At 43.8% G+C, this 17,450-nt stretch overlaps 1 protein-coding gene across 10 annotated transcripts in view; it reads left to right on the forward strand.

The window, feature by feature from the left end:
• Positions 1–11,300: 11,300 nt before the first annotated feature.
• Positions 11,301–17,450, forward strand: part of LOC123190353 (uncharacterized) — a 28,607-nt gene continuing 22,457 nt past the window's right edge. For 3 of the 10 annotated variants that reach the window (XR_006496294.1, XR_006496299.1, XR_006496296.1), the window contains exons 1-4: positions 11,302–11,911; positions 13,273–13,439; positions 13,547–13,761; positions 16,647–16,823. Coding sequence is in view for 1 of the 10 variants with exons in the window: in XM_044602978.1 (XP_044458913.1) it covers positions 11,665–11,911; positions 13,273–13,400; positions 13,547–13,761; positions 16,647–16,650 (594 nt within the window). In the remaining 9 variants the exon portion in view is untranslated. Of the gene's footprint in view, positions 11,912–13,198; positions 13,487–13,546; positions 13,762–16,646; positions 16,824–17,450 lie in introns of all 10 variants that reach the window. The other 7 variants (XR_006496300.1, XR_006496301.1, XR_006496293.1 and 4 more) reach the window with 7 other exon arrangements.

Below are 17,450 nucleotides of genomic sequence, written 5' to 3' on the forward strand. Positions count from 1 at the left end.
TTCTGGTTGCTCTTCATCAGAAACAGGATAGACATCATGACTGGCTGAAGTGCCAAATGCACAGCCTCTTGGTGGATGTCAACCGCATTCGCAATCTTGCCACCAAGAATGCCTTCATTGCCCATGAAACCTGTCGGCATACATGGAAAGGGCTGACGCTTATGTGTTCTGAGGATGATCTTCAAGAGGATGGCTTCTCTGAACGTTTCAAGTTTGACTCCACACCTCCCCGAAGGACTGTGCTGCGACGAACTCCATCTCTTGAAGACTCCGAGTTCTCTTCCTCTGCGGCAACTGTGAATGCTAGAGTGATCGAGGACGAAGATGATGCCACTTCACCGCCCCCTACTTCTGCACGCCTCGACACTGCCCCAAGTTCTTCTGCACCGCCGAACACCACCGACGACCCTGCTGCTTCACCTATTCTTCATGGGAACGAGTTGCTGCTCTATGTCTTCAAACCTTTTTGGTCCTCACTGACAAAAGGGGGAGAAGCATATGAGTTTGATAGTCTTCAAGCGGGTCCATATGGGCGGTTACTTTATGTTTTGCCTAGTGTTTACAACTCTCGCTTTGATACATTTGGTTCTTTGAGTTGTAACACTTAAACTCGATGGTCGTCTACTACTTATTTGCTATTTTGTGATGCGATGATAAATCCTGCATGTGCGATGATAAATTCCGCACTTAGATCATTTTGCAGACGTTCATTTTTCATTATGCATGTCATTATCTTCACATACCCTTCATGCATGATGAATTGTCATCATAAGTTGAAGAGGATCTCCACAAGTACAACCTGCCATGTGCATTTGCATTCCAAAAGCAAATTACTTATATGCACATCTTCAGGGGGAGCCCTTGCAACTTATGAAGACAATTCCTTATACTTTACAATTTCACATATTATATTCCCCGTTGAAAACTTCAACTAGTTTGTCATCAATCACCAAAAAGGGGGAGATTGTAAGTGCATCTAGTGTCACCCCTAGTTGGTTTTGGAGTATTGACGACAAACCTAGTTGAGGGACTAATGTGTTTGTGAGAATTGCAGGATAACACAGGTAGAAGTCCCCCATTGATTCGGTTTTCCTACCAGAGATGACCCCTAAAAATGTATGAAGACATTGAAGTCAAAGGTGGTAAGTGAAGACATTCACCTTGAATACTATGACAAGAGAAGACATCGCATGAAGACTATGGAGCACGAAGACTTAGATCTTTCGTAGTTCTTTTTCTTCTTTGTTGAGTCATAGGAACCACCGTACTATTAAGTGGGGTCCAAGAAAACCAGTCAGAATGACTATAGTGATGCTTAACCAAAATCCTATGTCTTCGAGTGAAGACTATGAGAGCGAATCTTGTTCAGAGTTGGACAAGTCAGCTTTGCTTGTAGCCCAAGTAAAGTTGCCGTGTGTGTTTGAAATCTGACCGTTGGAACACGTGTCAGTTCCTTAGTGACCCAGGGTCATTTCGGACAAATCAGGTCGGGTTGCCTAGTAGCTATAAATAGCCCACCCCCTACAACCATAAATGGTTGGCTGCTCAGAGTTAAAGTACGGCTTTTGTCGTTTGAGAGCAACCCACCTCGAAGCCTTTGAGAGAGAATTCCTTGAGAGGATAAAGCCCTAACCACCCAGAGCCAAAGAGTGTTAGGCATCACTTAAGTATTCTTGTCTGTGTGATCTGAAGACTTATTACACTTGAGGACTGTGAATCCTCCAGCCGGTTAGGCGTCGCGTTCTGAGCATCCAAGAGTCATTGTGGATCGCCAGTGAACGAAGTCTGTGAAGGTTTGGAAGTTTACCTTGAAGACTTACCAGAGTGATTGGGCAAGGTCTGTGTGACCTTAGCTTAAGGGAAATACGGAGAGGACTAAGTGTTCTGAGCTGTGTGCTCAGGACTAAGTGTCCGGGACTGAGTGTCCTCAGGTTTAAATACCTATCCGCCCTAACTAGACGTACAACTGTCACAACAGTTGAAATTGGTCTACCAAACCTTTGTCTTCGTCATGCACGCTGGTTCTATCCTTCTCATCTCTTTATTTACAGTTGGCTCTTGTAAAGTCGGTGCCTATTTGCTTTATCTATTTGTCTTCACTGTGTACCTGATCCTTACTGCCTAGCTACTATTAGTCAGTGTGGTTTCACTTCATTGAATGCTTGACTATTGTCTGTCTAGTGTAGTCTATCTTCCACTGCATGGAAATAGGTTCATTTCTATCATTTGTCTTCGGAACGTCCATGTTTTGAAGACTTTCATAAAAATCACCTATTCACCCCCCCTCTAGTCGATATAACACACTTTCACGACGGTTTAATTACATCACAAATAAAGTTTCGTCGTGCATAATTCAAAGTTTCGTCATACAGATAGTATAGACTAAACGGACACATTGCCATATATCGACAATCACTCCATGTCATGCCATCCATCCAAGTCAGGGAGATAGTCCCCGAGCTTAGTGAAAGGCTTCAAGTCGAGACGCTGAGCGGCTACGCGTGTTCGGACGTCTTCCTGCGACATTTGTCCGTCTTCGTAGAACATCCCTATTTTTTCGACGACCTCCTTCATGATGATTTGGGCAAGTTCGTGCTGGATGTGATAGAACTCAGCTCGAAGTCGATGATCCTTGATATCTCCTAAGTTCTTTGCCCATTGCAGAATATGGGCATCGCCGGATGTAGGTGACACGCGGAGTTTCTGGTGATCCCGTCTGTACTCCAGCATCTGGTGTAGGACATAGAATCCATCATTAAGAGAATCACTCGGTTGCTGGATGCAGCAGAAGTCGGTCTTATGGCTGAAGGCGGGCCTGTCGTCCTTTTTCTTCTTGTCCTTGACCTCTCCAACCCGTGCGTCATAGTAAAACATAGCACTGTCGAGAACATACTTGATGTGGGTGTAATCCTTTTTGTTAATGTTCTTCGACGAGTCCAAGTAAAGAGCGTGGGAGTATCGGGGGTAGAGAATGATGAGGACGACGCGCCCGCCGCTGCGCAAAATAAGTACACCTCAAATTAATTAACATCGGTTGATCGTCGGCAAGGCTCAAAAATTCGTCTGCCGCCAGGTAGACATCGTCGCAATCACGAGAACCCGGTCCTTCATCGTTGCTAGCCATGTTTCCTATGATTAAATCTAGTAAATTAATTCTACACCTAATAAAATGAATAATGACATACAAAAGGCCCATGTTTTGCAGGAAAGTTGACTCCTTCCCGGTGCGGCAAATCCCGGGCACTCGATATGTCCTAGTTTGTAGCACAAGTCATGCCGAAATTTACGAAAAATTTCGGCATGACTTTTGCTAAAAAGTGGACAAATCGAGAGCCTGAAATTTGCCGGAACGGAAATGAATTAACATTCCGGCAAAACATAGGCCACCCAGCTTCATTTCCTGGAAACAACAAAGCCACTTGGGCACAATCGAACCACTTCAATGAAAAGATATAACATGAGCAAACACTATTGAGGAATTTGCATATAACATGGCCACTTTAATGAAAAGATATAATCAACAATAATGGAATATGCAAATAAACATCAATGACATATATCATATAACAACAATCTTGTTTTTTGTTTACATAGTAACAATTAGTTTAACCAAGTTTTTGAAAAGAAAAACAATTCTGTTTTTTGTTTATAGCTAAATGCCATAGCTCTGTTTTTTATTTATAGCTAAATACTTTTGTTTTTTCTAAAGCTAAAAGTCTAGGAACTCCATTTTCTCTAACCCTTCCGACCTCACCGAAAATTCCACAGCAAGACCTTAGTACCTACACCCAATTTCTTAAAAAATATTCAGGTTCATAGTCCAAATAATTCAAATTTCATTTGAATGAAATTTGGAACAGATTCAGGACCATAGTCCAAATATTTTTTTATAGCTAAGTGTTTTTTGTTTATAGCCTCTGTTAATTTAAATCTAAATGCTACTATTATTTACATACCCTCTATTAATTTAAAGCTAAATGGAATTGCTATTTAGGCATTTTCATAAAAATTTGCCCTAGCTAATTTCCTAAAAAAAATTGCTAATCATTTTTCCTAAATGCTAAAAAATGCCTACTGCCCTAAGCAAATCTAGGGTTCATATGAACAACTAGGGTTCATATGAACATCAACACAGCATCAACATATATATGAATTTCCCTAGCAAAGAGAGAGAGGAGGGTAGGGGAGAGGAGAGGCATAGCCTTACGGCCGGCGGCGAGGGCAGGCTCTGGTTCAGGCGGCGGAGGTCCTAGGCGGGCTCGGGCGGCAGCGGTGAGGTCGAGGGCGGCGGCGTGAGCTCGAGGGTGGCGACAGTGAGGTCGACGACGGCCTCGGGCAGCGGCTATGAGGTTGAGGGCGGCCTCGGGCGGCGGCGGTGTGGTCGAAGGCGGCAGGGTGACGACGACGATGGAGCAGTTGGGGGAGAGGGGGAGTGGAGGGGGGAGGACTTAGCGAAATTTTGAGCCCGCGCGGCCGGGGGTTAAGTCAAACTAGCAGTAGTGTGTTTTGCCAAACGCGCTATAGCTAAGTTAGCTATAGCGTTTTCCAGCGAAACGCGCTACAACTATTCCTTTCTGTTTTATTTTATTTTTATTTTGTTTTCTTTACATTTTCTTTTTTTCATTTCTCCTCTTTCTATTGCTTTCATTTTCATTTACTTTTCTACTTATTTTCTATATTTTTTTCATTGCAGTAGCGCTCTACAGCATAAACGCGCTGCTACAAAGTTTTTACCAGTAGCATGCTTCTGGAAGAACCACTACTACTATTCCTAGCCTACCGGCACCAGCGAGGGAATTATAGTAGTAGCGCTTTTCCGTGCAGACGCGCTACTGCTACAACAATGGTTGTAGCGTGCTTTTGTAACAAGCGCTACTAATAAGTAGCAATAGCGCCGTGTTTTGACCAGTGCTACTGCTATACCTCTGTGTATAAGGTTTTCCCTAGTAGTGGGGTGCGTCGGAGTGCGCCTCGCCGGGCGGTGAAGACGCCGTGTGCTGGTTGTCGCCGGGTCCGGCGACTCGGACGGAGCCGGCCGGCTTGGCGAGCTGGTTGAGGCGGTCTTGCTGCGCGTTGGCCGCGGCGAGGAGGTCGTTCACCCTCTTGAGGCGATCCTGCAGCTCCTCGCCCGCGAGCTGATCCATGCCGGCCGCGGCCGCCTGGGCGGCACACATGTTCTTCACGGGAGTCTCGTAGAGGGAAGGGAGGATGCCTAAAGCGCGCCCGATCACACCATCCTGGGCTCGCACGTCGGTGATCCGGCTTGGCTCGGGGGCGGTAGGTGTGAAGCCGTAGGCGGCGTCGTGCTCCAGCTGGGCGGAGTCGAGGCGACGCTGCGTGGCGGCGAGTGTCTCGGTGAGATCCAGCAGGTGCTGGTGATCGTCGTTGAGGCGAGTCCGGGCCTCATCGATGTTGGAGGCGTCGATGTCGGTGCCGATGGGAACGCGGAGGCTCTGTATCGTGGTGCACAGTGGGTTGGGCGAGCCGACCCTATCCGCCGCGGCCTTAGCTTTGACGACCTTCCTTTTCGCGCTCGATGAGGAGGAGGCGTCGATGTCGGTGACGAAAACCTCCACGCAAAGGTCCATCGCGCCGGCGGGAGTGCCGTCGTTGATGGGGAGCAGGGAGTCGGAAAAGCTAAGTACCTCACGGGGGTACTCGTCGTCCGTAGGCGCGTCGGAGATGCGCAGCGTGGCGAAGGAGGCGGCGAGCGCGTCGATGACGTCGTTCGCCAGCATGACGGCTCGTCGGAGTCAGAGAAGATCCCCGTCTGAAGCATGCTCCCGGCCAGGACCTCGAGCAGCCCCATGGTGGGCGCCAACTGTCATGGTGGGCGCACGGCAGATGCCAAGGGATGGCTAAAGATAGGAGGAGGCTTGAGGGCACAGGTGGGCTCCAGAGGCGAGGTCGACATGAGCGAGCGCGAGACGCAAGACATACCCAGGTTCGGGGCTCTTCGGAGAGATAACACCTCTAGTCCTGACGAGTGTGGTTTATATGTAACAGTACAGAGCTGCTCCTAGAGCTGTATGGAGGAAGAAGGAGGTCTGGCCAAGGCTTAGGCTGCTCCCTCTCCTCGGGTGTTGCTTGCTAGGTGTGCGTGTGATCGCCCGTGCGAATGAAGTGGCTGCCCGTATGCATGGGGGCACCCGGGGGTTTTATAGGTCAACCCCCCAGGGGTACAAGGGTAATGTTGGGGGTTTGCCTCGAGCTCCTTGGCCCCTGTTCATGCCCCGACACCACTGTCATTTGCCTTCCCAGGAAGTTCCTGTTCGCCTCGGCTTCGACTTCATCATGCGTGGCCATAACCACACCAAGATGTTGCGTCTTGCACCTGTGATGTCTTGCGTGGACGCATTTGAAACCGGATTGGAACCTCAAGAGCCAAGTACCGTGAGTCCGAAGATCTTGGATGCACCAAGTCCCTCGACGACAAGTTCCTCTCCGAACATGTACAACTACACCTTGTGATGTGTCGAGTACCTCTACCGACGTCCCCGAACATCTACGAAACGTGTACGACTACCGTCGAACCTTGAAGACCTGTGAACGACTACTTCCCATGACGCCCTATGAACGACTACTTCCACTACGTCGTGAGAATGACTACTTCCCTTGACAAACTCGTTCCGCCTTGAAAATGCATGTTCAAAGGTATAACATCGAGACGGCCGCCGTGGACGAATGTTGTGCGATGTATGATATGAACCCCGTTTTTACATCGTGCATGTTTGTTTCGTGCACGTCCCTTGTTTGCCATGCCACCGACACATGGGACACCCGGTATCCGGGATCACTCCCCGTTGCATTACACATTCCATGCATCCCATGTTTCTTTTGCATCGACGTCTCAATGAGTTGTCGGAATCGGAACAATGCCTTGGCATCATTTTTGTTATCGCCGCCATGGCACCCCTTTCATTCCGTCATGGCGACCAAATGCATCATACCATGTTCATGTCAACTTTTAACAAAAATTGCGTAAAACTTGCATATGTCATCCGTATCATGATAACAACATGTAAATGCATTAAGAAATGTTGTTTGCATGAAAATTGCTAAATATGCATATGGGGATTTTCCGGAATTATTGTTGTTGTTTCCGACCTCATTTAAAATGCCTAAATGTGTAGTTTACTTATGCTTTACCTCTTGCCATGTTTAACAACATTTAATATTGATGGGTAGCATAAGCGGGAGTGAACTAAATCTTTGAATGTGGTGTTTCATCAATATGCAACTCGTTGCATATTGAGATCCACTTAACTTGTAGTATTGTTTCTTGCACTTTTCCATGCCATGACTCATTAAACTGGACATGCATCATACTTGATTGGACATCATGTCATGGTTATGATATGTGTGTTTACCGTGTTGTTTGCTTCTTTTCTGGTTGTACTTCTTCTCGATAGTTCCGGTTACGTTGCGATTGTGAGTATCCGTTCGACTACATTGGTTCGTATACTTCATGGATTCGATCTTCTTCCTAGCGGGATTTCAGGCAAGATGACCGTTACTCTGGATACCACTACTATCTTTGCTTTGCTAGTTGTCTCGATGCTATCGCTATGTCGCGCTACCTACCACTTGTTTATCAAGCCTCCCAAATTGTCATGATAGCCTCTAACCTTTTCCACCATCCTAGCAAACCGTTGTTTGGCTATGTACCACTTTGCTCAGCCCCTCTTATAGCGTTGCTAGTTGCAGGTGCAGTTGCAGTTTGTTCCATGTTGGGACATGGATATCATGGGATATCACAATATCTCTTATTTAATTAATGCATCTATATACTTGGTAAAGGATGGAAGGCTCTGTCTTTTGCCTGGTGTTTTGTTCCACTCTTGCCGCCCTAGTTTCCGTCATACCGGTGTTATGTTCCTTGATTTTGCGTCCCTAACACGACGAGGGTTTATGGGCCACTCTTGACAGTTCGCTTTGAATAAAACTCTTCCAACAAGGCCCAACATTGGTTTTAACATTTGCCATAATAATATTGAACTAAATAATTAATTGGCATAGGGCATCATGAACCCGAGGATTCTTTTCTACATACAGGGGGCCAGTGCTGATGGTGTTGGTCCCATACTAGAGTCCCTTACAGCGCCGCCACAGTTGTACGGACTGCTCATCCGGACGTGGCTTGAGACGAGATACGCGCGGCTACTATCAGGGTGTCGGCACGCGGGGAGGTCTTGCTGGATTAGTTTTACCATTGCCGAAATGTCTTGTGCATCGAGATTCCGAGTTTGATCGGAGGGTCCCGCGATGGAGGATTGTCTCCGCGGATCATGAGCTTGTCATGGGCTAAGTTGGGACACCCCTGCAGGGTTTAAACTTTCGAGAGTCGTGCCCGCGGTTATGTGGCAGATGAGAATTTGTTAATATCCGGTTGTAGTGGACTTGAACTAAACTCAATTAGAATACACCAACCGCGTGCGTAGCCGTGATTGTCTCTTTTTGGGTGAGTCGAGAAGAGAACACGGTGGGGTTATGTTTGAACGTAAGTAGTTCAGGATGACTTCTTGATCATTACTAGTTTGCGACCGTTGCATAGTTTCTCATCTTAATCTTGTACTCGTAAGTTAGCCACCATACAATGCTTAGTTGCTTGCTGCAACCTCACCACTTATCCATTCCATACCCTTTAAGCTTTGCTAGTCTTGATACCCATGGTAATGAGATTGCTGAGTCCTCGTGGCTCACAGATTACTACAACAACAGTTGTAGGTACATGTAATGCGATGATCTGGCGTGAGAGCAATGCTTGATTGCTTTTGGAGTTCTTCTTCTTCGATCAAGGGAATAGGTTCCGGGTCGGGGAGCCTGGGATTAGCAGGGTGGATGTCGTTCTTCTTTTTCGTTTGGTTTCATCCGTAGTCGGATCCTGCTCTTCTGTATGATGATTGCTATGTATTGATGAACTGTTGTATTCATATTGTAGCTTGTGGCGAGTGTAAGCCTTTATCTTGTATTCTCATATATTCAGTACATGGTATGTTGTAATGATATCCACCTTGTTATGCACTCGAAATACGGTTGTGCCTCAATCATGAGTTCATCGCGTGATTGGGATAGAATCGCATCTTGGGCGCTACAAAATTGTCCAATAATCATTCTGTTAGAAGTGTGATTTTATTTAAATTAAGTTTCCCAAGGTTCTCCCTATTACTGAATCATTTTGACTGCATGCATGTGAATCGTGTTCTCATTGGAATATCATATATGCATAATTCTTGAAGTGCACTTTACTCTTTTCTTTCTTTCTTTTTTATGACTACTGAGTTAAGGTTATCCGATACGTCCAGGTACATGCATTTAGGCGAATTTACTCTTATGGGATGTGCAGTCCATTGGCCATAGCTCACTCTGATTTCATGGTATCACTCCTACGTATTGTTTGGGGCTTATCTACCATGGCAATATGATTGACTTATCTCATGCATGTCCACTCTTTCTTTTTGAAATCTAACAAGTAGACTTTGCATGAATTCCCTTTTGTCGTCCTAGATTGACATAACTTCCTGATTGAATGGCAAGACGAGTTATTGTTTGAGACAAAAAAGTTTGTTGATTCTTGAATATATATTGTGAAAAGTTATGAAACCGACAAGCGATCCAAATTAGCAATGAAATGGGAAGGGTCGCCATCTTTAAAAAAAGGGTATTGTATGCCTTTCTTAGTTTCAACCTTTGATAATTCGCATATGCTAATCAATACCTATTTGCTAGCTGTCCACTAAAATACATGGAGGTATGCAAGGTGACAGTTAAATTTTCACGAAACAAGGTATCTATTTTTGTTAGTAATGGAAGAGGTGAATATATTATCGACAGTTGAGCCCAAGAATATTTTGATTCTAAAATTGATCATTTGAACACTGGATTTGGTGGCTTTGATTTATCCAGGTTGGTGCCCCTGCAATCAACCACAAAGTCTTTGCTTTCCACTCTTTGTTGTCACAGTGTATCTGTGTTCCATGACCTTAGTTCCCTTGGCAGAAATTGTTTAAGATTGTTGGAGATACCCTGCAAATCATCCTTTTGTTTTACACTCACTAATGACGGATTCACTTATATTTATGTACCCCCTATTGATCCTATATAAATTCTCGTTCGTTGTGCTAATATTCAGAGAATTCCACCTCTATTTTTACTCCTTATTCTGTAACAATTTTCCTGTATTGACCAGATGTTTAGTGCCCGGGTGTAATCCCTTGGAGAATCTTTGTCTATTATACTGCAATGTACAGTAGAATTTTATTGCAGGCTGGCAATAATGTCTGAAATGCATTGTCATTGTTTAAGTAATAAAAGTTGTTCAAAATTTCTAAAATATTTGTATGGCTTATTTTATTCTTAGTTTATGAAATATTCCTAATGCCTTTCCTAAATATTTATATTTTTAGATGTCATGAAGCGAGTATTTGTGAGAGAGTTTTTTTAGAGCCAAAAGAGTCATGATCAATCATGAAACTTGTATCGATCAACCATCTTAATTCAAAGATATGTTTGATTTCACAACTTGAACCAACAAGTCTATTAGGCCTAAAAGGGGCTCAACATGTCACTTTCTTGCAGATCCACCAAATTTCTTTCTTTGGTTGTATGCCACCATTGCAGATTAACCGAATTCCTCTCTTCGATTACAGACCATTAATTCCAAAAAATGAAGTCAAGCACAATCTACGAGAAAGCACGATACTTTTTGAAGTTGCAACACGCATTAATCCCTAACAACTAAGAGCAAAAATAGACGGGCGCGGCAACGCGCGCCATCAATGATCTAGTATACACAGATTATGACACACACACATCGAAAACATATATCACATCTAGTAAAGTAAATATAAAATAATTTGTCTCCAGACGATATTGATCCCGGTAGTCAATATCAAAACACAAGGCATGGGTATGTGGTTTTCCCTGTTGCAACGCACGGCAGTTTTCCTACTACCGCCGGCTCGTTGAATAAGTCTTTCACGTAGTTTTAGGTCAACGATTTAACTATCTAAATATGTATTATATGTGAAAAAAATATATACTTAGAAACTACATCCGTGTAGAAATCTAGTGATATACTTTTCATGACATATAATACATATTTAGTTCCTCAAATCAATGACGTAGAACTATGTGAAAGACTTATTCATCTAGACGGAGGTAGTAGTAAAATAAAAAAGAAAAAGGAAACGAAAGGAAAACCAGTCATGGAGGATTAACAAAAAAGGAAGAAACCAGAAAGAACCGTGAAAAAAAAATACGTTTCCTAGCTATTTGGGCTGGCCCATATGCGGTCTGTTCGCCTAGTAGGAAAACCCTATTTGTCCGCTCGAGCAGAGCAAGGGATTCGTCAGGTGGCGGCGGCTCGCGAGTACGAGCTCGACGGCGGCTGAGCATCGTCGGCTACGGGAGTTGGAGACTCGCGAGTACGAGTACCCACATGGGTCTGTAGATTGAGAGAGCAGTCAGGCGGCGGCGACTCGCGAGTACGAGCTCGACGGCGGCTGAGCATCGTCGGGTTCGGGAGTTGGAGAGGATGAGGGGGAGGCGGCGGCGCGGCGGGCGCCTGGAGTCTCGGCATCCGACCTCAGGTCCAAGCTGCCGACGGAGGCTGTTGCGCCGCGAGCACGCTGAGCCTGAGGTAGCTGGACGACGGCCACAGCGATGCACGAGGAGGCGAGCCCGAGGCGGTGGGTGGCGGCGGATCCAGTCATGCTCCTCCTGAATTCCCCGTCGTCGTGCTACCGAGGGCGTCTTCACCCAGATCTCCTCACGCCGGTGCGCATGGCGACTCCTGCCGCTGGTTCCGCCTGCCGGTCGCGACGACATAAACGAACAGAGCATGTGCTCGCGGCGGAGGATGCTCTCTCGCTCCCGCGGAACGCTTGCCTCGCCCGCCGCCACGGACAAGGTAGACACCCTCCTACAGCCTTATGTTGTTGCTTCCCAGCTGTTTGCCGTGTGATGCTCCTGCTTCCCTTTGTTTGCCGCGTGATGCTCTGCTGCTGCCACTACTCTGCTACTGCTGCTAATTTGCCCCGCTGGAACTCACAAGGAAGATATAAATTTTGTGACTAAAAGCATATTTGATCAGCTGTCCTGTTACAAAACATAGATTTTTTCTAGCATCAGGCAAAGAATCATAATGTGCACTCAGTTCACACAGCACACACTCTTTTTCTTTAGGGAAACATATACGGAAGTTGTGATTTGAAAGGACTATCAATCTACATAAATCATGGCAAAGTTTCCTACATTTTTCGGAGCGGGTTCATTGACGAGATTCAAGATACAACCTGCTGCTGCTAATTTGCTGTAGTGCTATTTTAAAGATGATGATGACAGATTACCACCATCAAGCATTGCTAATGACGAGTTAGAATTTTTTTATAGTTGGTAGCCAATGGAAAAAGCAAATCAGCAAGAGTTCTACTTCTCATTAGATGAATGCCAGAAATGGATTATTTCTTTAGATTATGAACTTAGCACGTTGAGAAATACAACAATGTGTAGAATGTGAAGTTCAAAGAATGGCTGAAGATCATTATGGACAGGCTCAGCTTGCACCATGTCACTTGATTCGTCTATTTAGGTGGTGATGTCAGAAGAAGGTAAATTGTTAGGTTTCAAGTAGATTCTCATACGGTGGGTATAGTTAGTGACATGTGTTATCAGTAGATTCTCATATGGTGGCCAACTATCTGTTCCTGAACGGTTTGTGGCAAGATAGTGGGAAAACACACCAGTTGTTCCAGCACTTATGATGAATGTTGCCCTCCTGAGAAGTTGATCAGCTCTTCTTGGTCTGACTAATCTTTGGAGGTTTCTTCTGTTATGCCATAGGTCCTCGACTTGATTGGAAAATGATAGTGTATTCTATCATGGAGAAAAAAACAAAAACACAGCTAGCTAATTAGTACCTAAAATACTGGCACTGAATAATCGGAATAGCTTGATTTATTAACTAGCTATCCACTCTTTTGTGATCTTGTAACTAATTGAATTTGGTGAATGTTATTTCTGTATGCAATTTGCATGTGCTAGTAGAATGTTACTCCCTCGGTTCACATATATAAGATGTTCTACCTTTTTTTCTGATTCAGATGTATATAGATGCATTTTAGTGTGTTTGTTCATTCATTTCAGTCCGTATGTTGTCCATGTTGAAATATCCAAAACATCTTATATTTGTGAACAGAGGGAGTATTTCTTTATGTAATTGGCAAGCGCTGGTGGAAAGTGACAACAGAAGTTTTCTTGCTATTGCGGCAGGCAACAAAATGGAGCATATTCCAGAAGGATTTATTTTGCACATAAAAGTGATGGCTTGGGCCTTCGGCACCATGGCGGCATCAGTTTGCACGTTGTCGCTCCACTTGTATTGCTGGTTGCAAAGAAAGGTGCGAACAGTCCATTAGGAGGTGAAACTTAAGCACTATGTAAGCTCAGCAACTTGCTTCCAGTAAAAAACACAAATTTGGATGAGGTTTGTTCAGTGCAACCTGCTTCTAATTCCTTAGCATTAATGCTTCTATTGATATTGCAGTTAGTGAAAATTTCTCTAGCATTGTGCAAGCTGCTGCTGTTGCATTTAAATCGGTTTGTCCAAATCGACAGTCCGAGGCTCCAATCGATGCAGTCGCGACCCCGCCTCTATCAGCTCACCACCCAACCAGTTACACTCAGTTATGTGACAGTTTTGATTCATTCTACAGAATTATTGGAACTCTGGAATGACCAAATCCCAATTCTGCTTCAAAGGTAATGATTCTGTTCTATCAACCACCCTAAATTTGTCCACAAGTGATGTTTACGACATGGTTATCTATTTCACACATTCTTATTCTATGTATATTGTGATTATATTTTCTTTTCCTTAGTTGTGTTGCTGTTCAGTTGGCTGTTAAGTTTACGGTTATTTCCCCCGCAAAAAAAGGGTTATGGTTATTTATTCCAAAAGAGAAAAGCATGTTTCTTTGTAGGAGACTATCTGCTATATAGACTTGAATATTTGTAATGTTTCTTTTACAAACATACGATGTTATAGAGTGTAGACACGGGCCTAGACATCTAGCCAAACCTACCTATAGCATTTCTAAAACGATATAATTATAATGGTTACATGTAAATTACGTGTGTAGATTTATCCTTTTTTCATATGCCTTACTTGGTAGATTATGAAAATATGGTGTGATGTACTGATGTATAAAAGTTTATGGTCAATGCTAGTTTAGTGTTTGGGTCAAATTATTATTTGAAAGTAGGGGTTAAAGTTTGCCAAGAAAAAAGCAGATTATTATTTGAGATTGATAGAGTATGACTATATCCCACTCGGTCTTGTTTCCATCAAAAGTGTGTCCCCACTTCGTTGAAGGATACAGCTACCACTCGGTCTTGAGATTGATAGAGTATGACTATATCGCACTCGGTCTTGTTTCCATCAAAAGTGTGTCCCCACTTCGTTGAAGAATACAGCTACCATTTTGGTAGTGGGCCTAACTCATCTCAGCGGTTTTGTTTGGGCCTCATTCCCCTAATACGCTAGTAATTGTTTTATTTCCCATATTTCCCTTAGTCTCGCTCCCAAGGAAGGGAATGCCAGCAGCCATGGCGGCAGTGTCCCCTTGGGCCATTCATGCCACTTGAGAGGATGAAGGCTTCGACGGCGTCACACGAGAGACATCGGCGCAAGCGAGGTTGCCACCATCCTTGTTGCAACGACAATGCCACAACGGAGGGTAGAACGGGATGGTGGGTGACGGCATTGCGGAAGGAGGTGCCGACCACTCATCTGACCCAGGGAAGCAACAATAATGTGCAATGTTTTAGTCCCGTATCTATCTATCTATCTATCTATACCTATATACTAATTACAGACTCCCAAAAAATTACCACGTTAATCAGTAATTAGGAGTCGTTAATCTGGTGGGACCGAGTTATTACGGTGTAGATCGACCGATATAATCCCCTGTGAATATTTTGCTTAATTGTGAAGAAAAAAACACTTTGAGGCCCACAATCGTTAGCGTTGGTTATAAAAATAGAATCACACGAGATGTGATTCCACTTCTCTTCCACGTTTCTCTTGCTACTCTAATTCAAGCAAACTCTATCTCTTTCCTTTGGATTTTAAATCATTGATTCAGATTAAATAATAGACTGTGGTCAGAGTCCCACAGGTATACAATCTGCAGTCCAACATAGTTTCAATCCAACAGAGTCCCACGGGTATACAATCTACAGTCCAACATAGTTTCAATCCAATGCAAAAACATGGCTCCATCGATGGTTACAATCTCATCTGCTGTCATCTTCCCTGACGCAGGCCTTCTTCCTCTCCATAGATTGCTGAACCTTGCATATCTCATGGGTTCCTGCAGGCCCCACTACCGTTGCATGTTAGATCAGCCTCCTCTCTTCTCTTCCGCCCACTTGCCAGATTTCTTTCTCGACATTTTCTCCAACTCAAATCGCCGCTAAGCTAAGTATCTGAAAAGAAAATTAAGCAAGTATTCATGCTCTTCATTGCTTGCCAAAAAAGTTGCAGCTACGATGTCCTTCCCTAAACCAATGTATTACTCCTGCGCGGCTGCCATTTGTAAATCCCAATTTCACTGAAACCGCCATCTTTTCTGTTCTTCCTAAAAACGATGCCTGCTGCATCCGTCTCTCCTCATGTTCTTCTCCTAATTGAACTCGCCTTTGATGAGTCCTTTCCGCATAACATGGCATCATCAGCCACCAGTCGCCTCACATCAACCCGTTCCTGTCCATAGACAAAATCTGATTTGAATTGAATCACAAAGGAGGATGGCAGGAAGAGGAAGGTCGCTGTCTTGGAGATGTATCATACCGGTTGATCAGTGCGTAGGACTGTGCTGCAAGGGGATACGCCAGCAGGGCCTGCAAGACCAAGATTGAAGGAAGCTTAACTATGATGTATTAATGCCAATGGAAGATATGTTGCATCATTCACCATGCATGTGCCGGCAACCTGACTTTTTTATCAACGACTTGATGAAGACCGAATAGACATACAGGTGCATTCGTTACACCATATAGCACAATAGAGTAACCATCTACCCAGTTCCAATCACCCCTCCTCCATCTTTTTTTTTTGCGGGGGAATCATCCCTCCTCCATCTAACTGCTAGAACTTGGACCTGATTGCCATGTTTGAGATAATATTTTTAAGAATACCTATGCAATGGTTATTTCTTTTCATGATATCACTGTGGAGATTTATAGTTGAAAAAGGATCAATTTCTATATAGAAGTTAATAGTATATAATGGTTCGGAGCAGCTCTAACAGTATTGAATTTAGGATAGAGTACATGACGTGATATACACTCTCATTAATAGTAGCTATTGTTGTCCGTGCAGCTTTTTCCCCTTACAAGATGCTATAGCCTATATGCAAATTTTCATGGCTGCAAAATGAGTCTATATGATTATTCCATATTTATGAAGTAACAATAGCACTGTTGTGTGCAGTATTTTTCTAGAGGATCATTTATGCAGATCATTTTCTCTGCAAGTTTCTGTCGCGCACATCAACTTCAAGCCAGCGCCCTAGGCCAATAAAATCACTTCCTCCTTTATTTATCCCTCCCTTTCTGACTTCCATCCTGCTTCCTTCCGGCAGGTGAGTACTGCACGAGCAAGTCAAATTTATTGGGACGTAGAAGAGGCAGCAAGCACATCTAGCAGCCGGAGACAAGCAACAGTTTGTTCCCCAACAGCAACAGCAATCCTGTTTTGTCTGGCGAATGGTGGCGATGGCATCATCCACGTCTGTCGAACTGGTGGACACTTACAGCAGGTATGCTAGCTCCTCAGATTAAATACATAATATTAAGTTTGTTACAGTTTATGGATGAAACTGGGAATCAGGTTCTACAAGCATGCCTCATAGTTATGTATAGTTTTTTTTGTACATATGGTGTGCTGAACTCATCCATCTGATCCTTCTGTTTGTTAGTTGGTTTCTTGAATAAATCAGTTCAGACGATTAATTGATTTGGAGTAGAACATGTCTTGCATTATAAGCTCCCAGCAGTTATATTTCAGATCAGTATTCGAGCTGAAAGGAGGCACTTAGGTTAGGAAACACCCAAGATTTGACTCGCAGTACTAACAAAAGGAAAGATACATTTATCAGAATAGAAATACATTTATCATTTAAAAGCAAGGTATGTTACATATTTGTTTTCAGTGATTAAGACATGGCTGGGGGAAACTCAATAAGTAAACTTACAAGGAAAGAGACCATTATCATTTTGGCGTGTAATATGTTTCCTTCCATTAATATGTGAGTACACCTGTATCAAGCCGTCCAAATAATAAAAGACAAAAAATTATTAGTGTGAGACAATTGGTAAACCTACATATATGTAAATTATCCGATTAGGAATCTATTGAAAATAGATCATTCATATCATAAATAACC

This window comes from Triticum aestivum, chromosome 2A (assembly GCF_018294505.1).
Source record: "Triticum aestivum cultivar Chinese Spring chromosome 2A, IWGSC CS RefSeq v2.1, whole genome shotgun sequence".
Lineage (NCBI taxonomy): Eukaryota > Viridiplantae > Streptophyta > Magnoliopsida > Poales > Poaceae > Triticum > Triticum aestivum.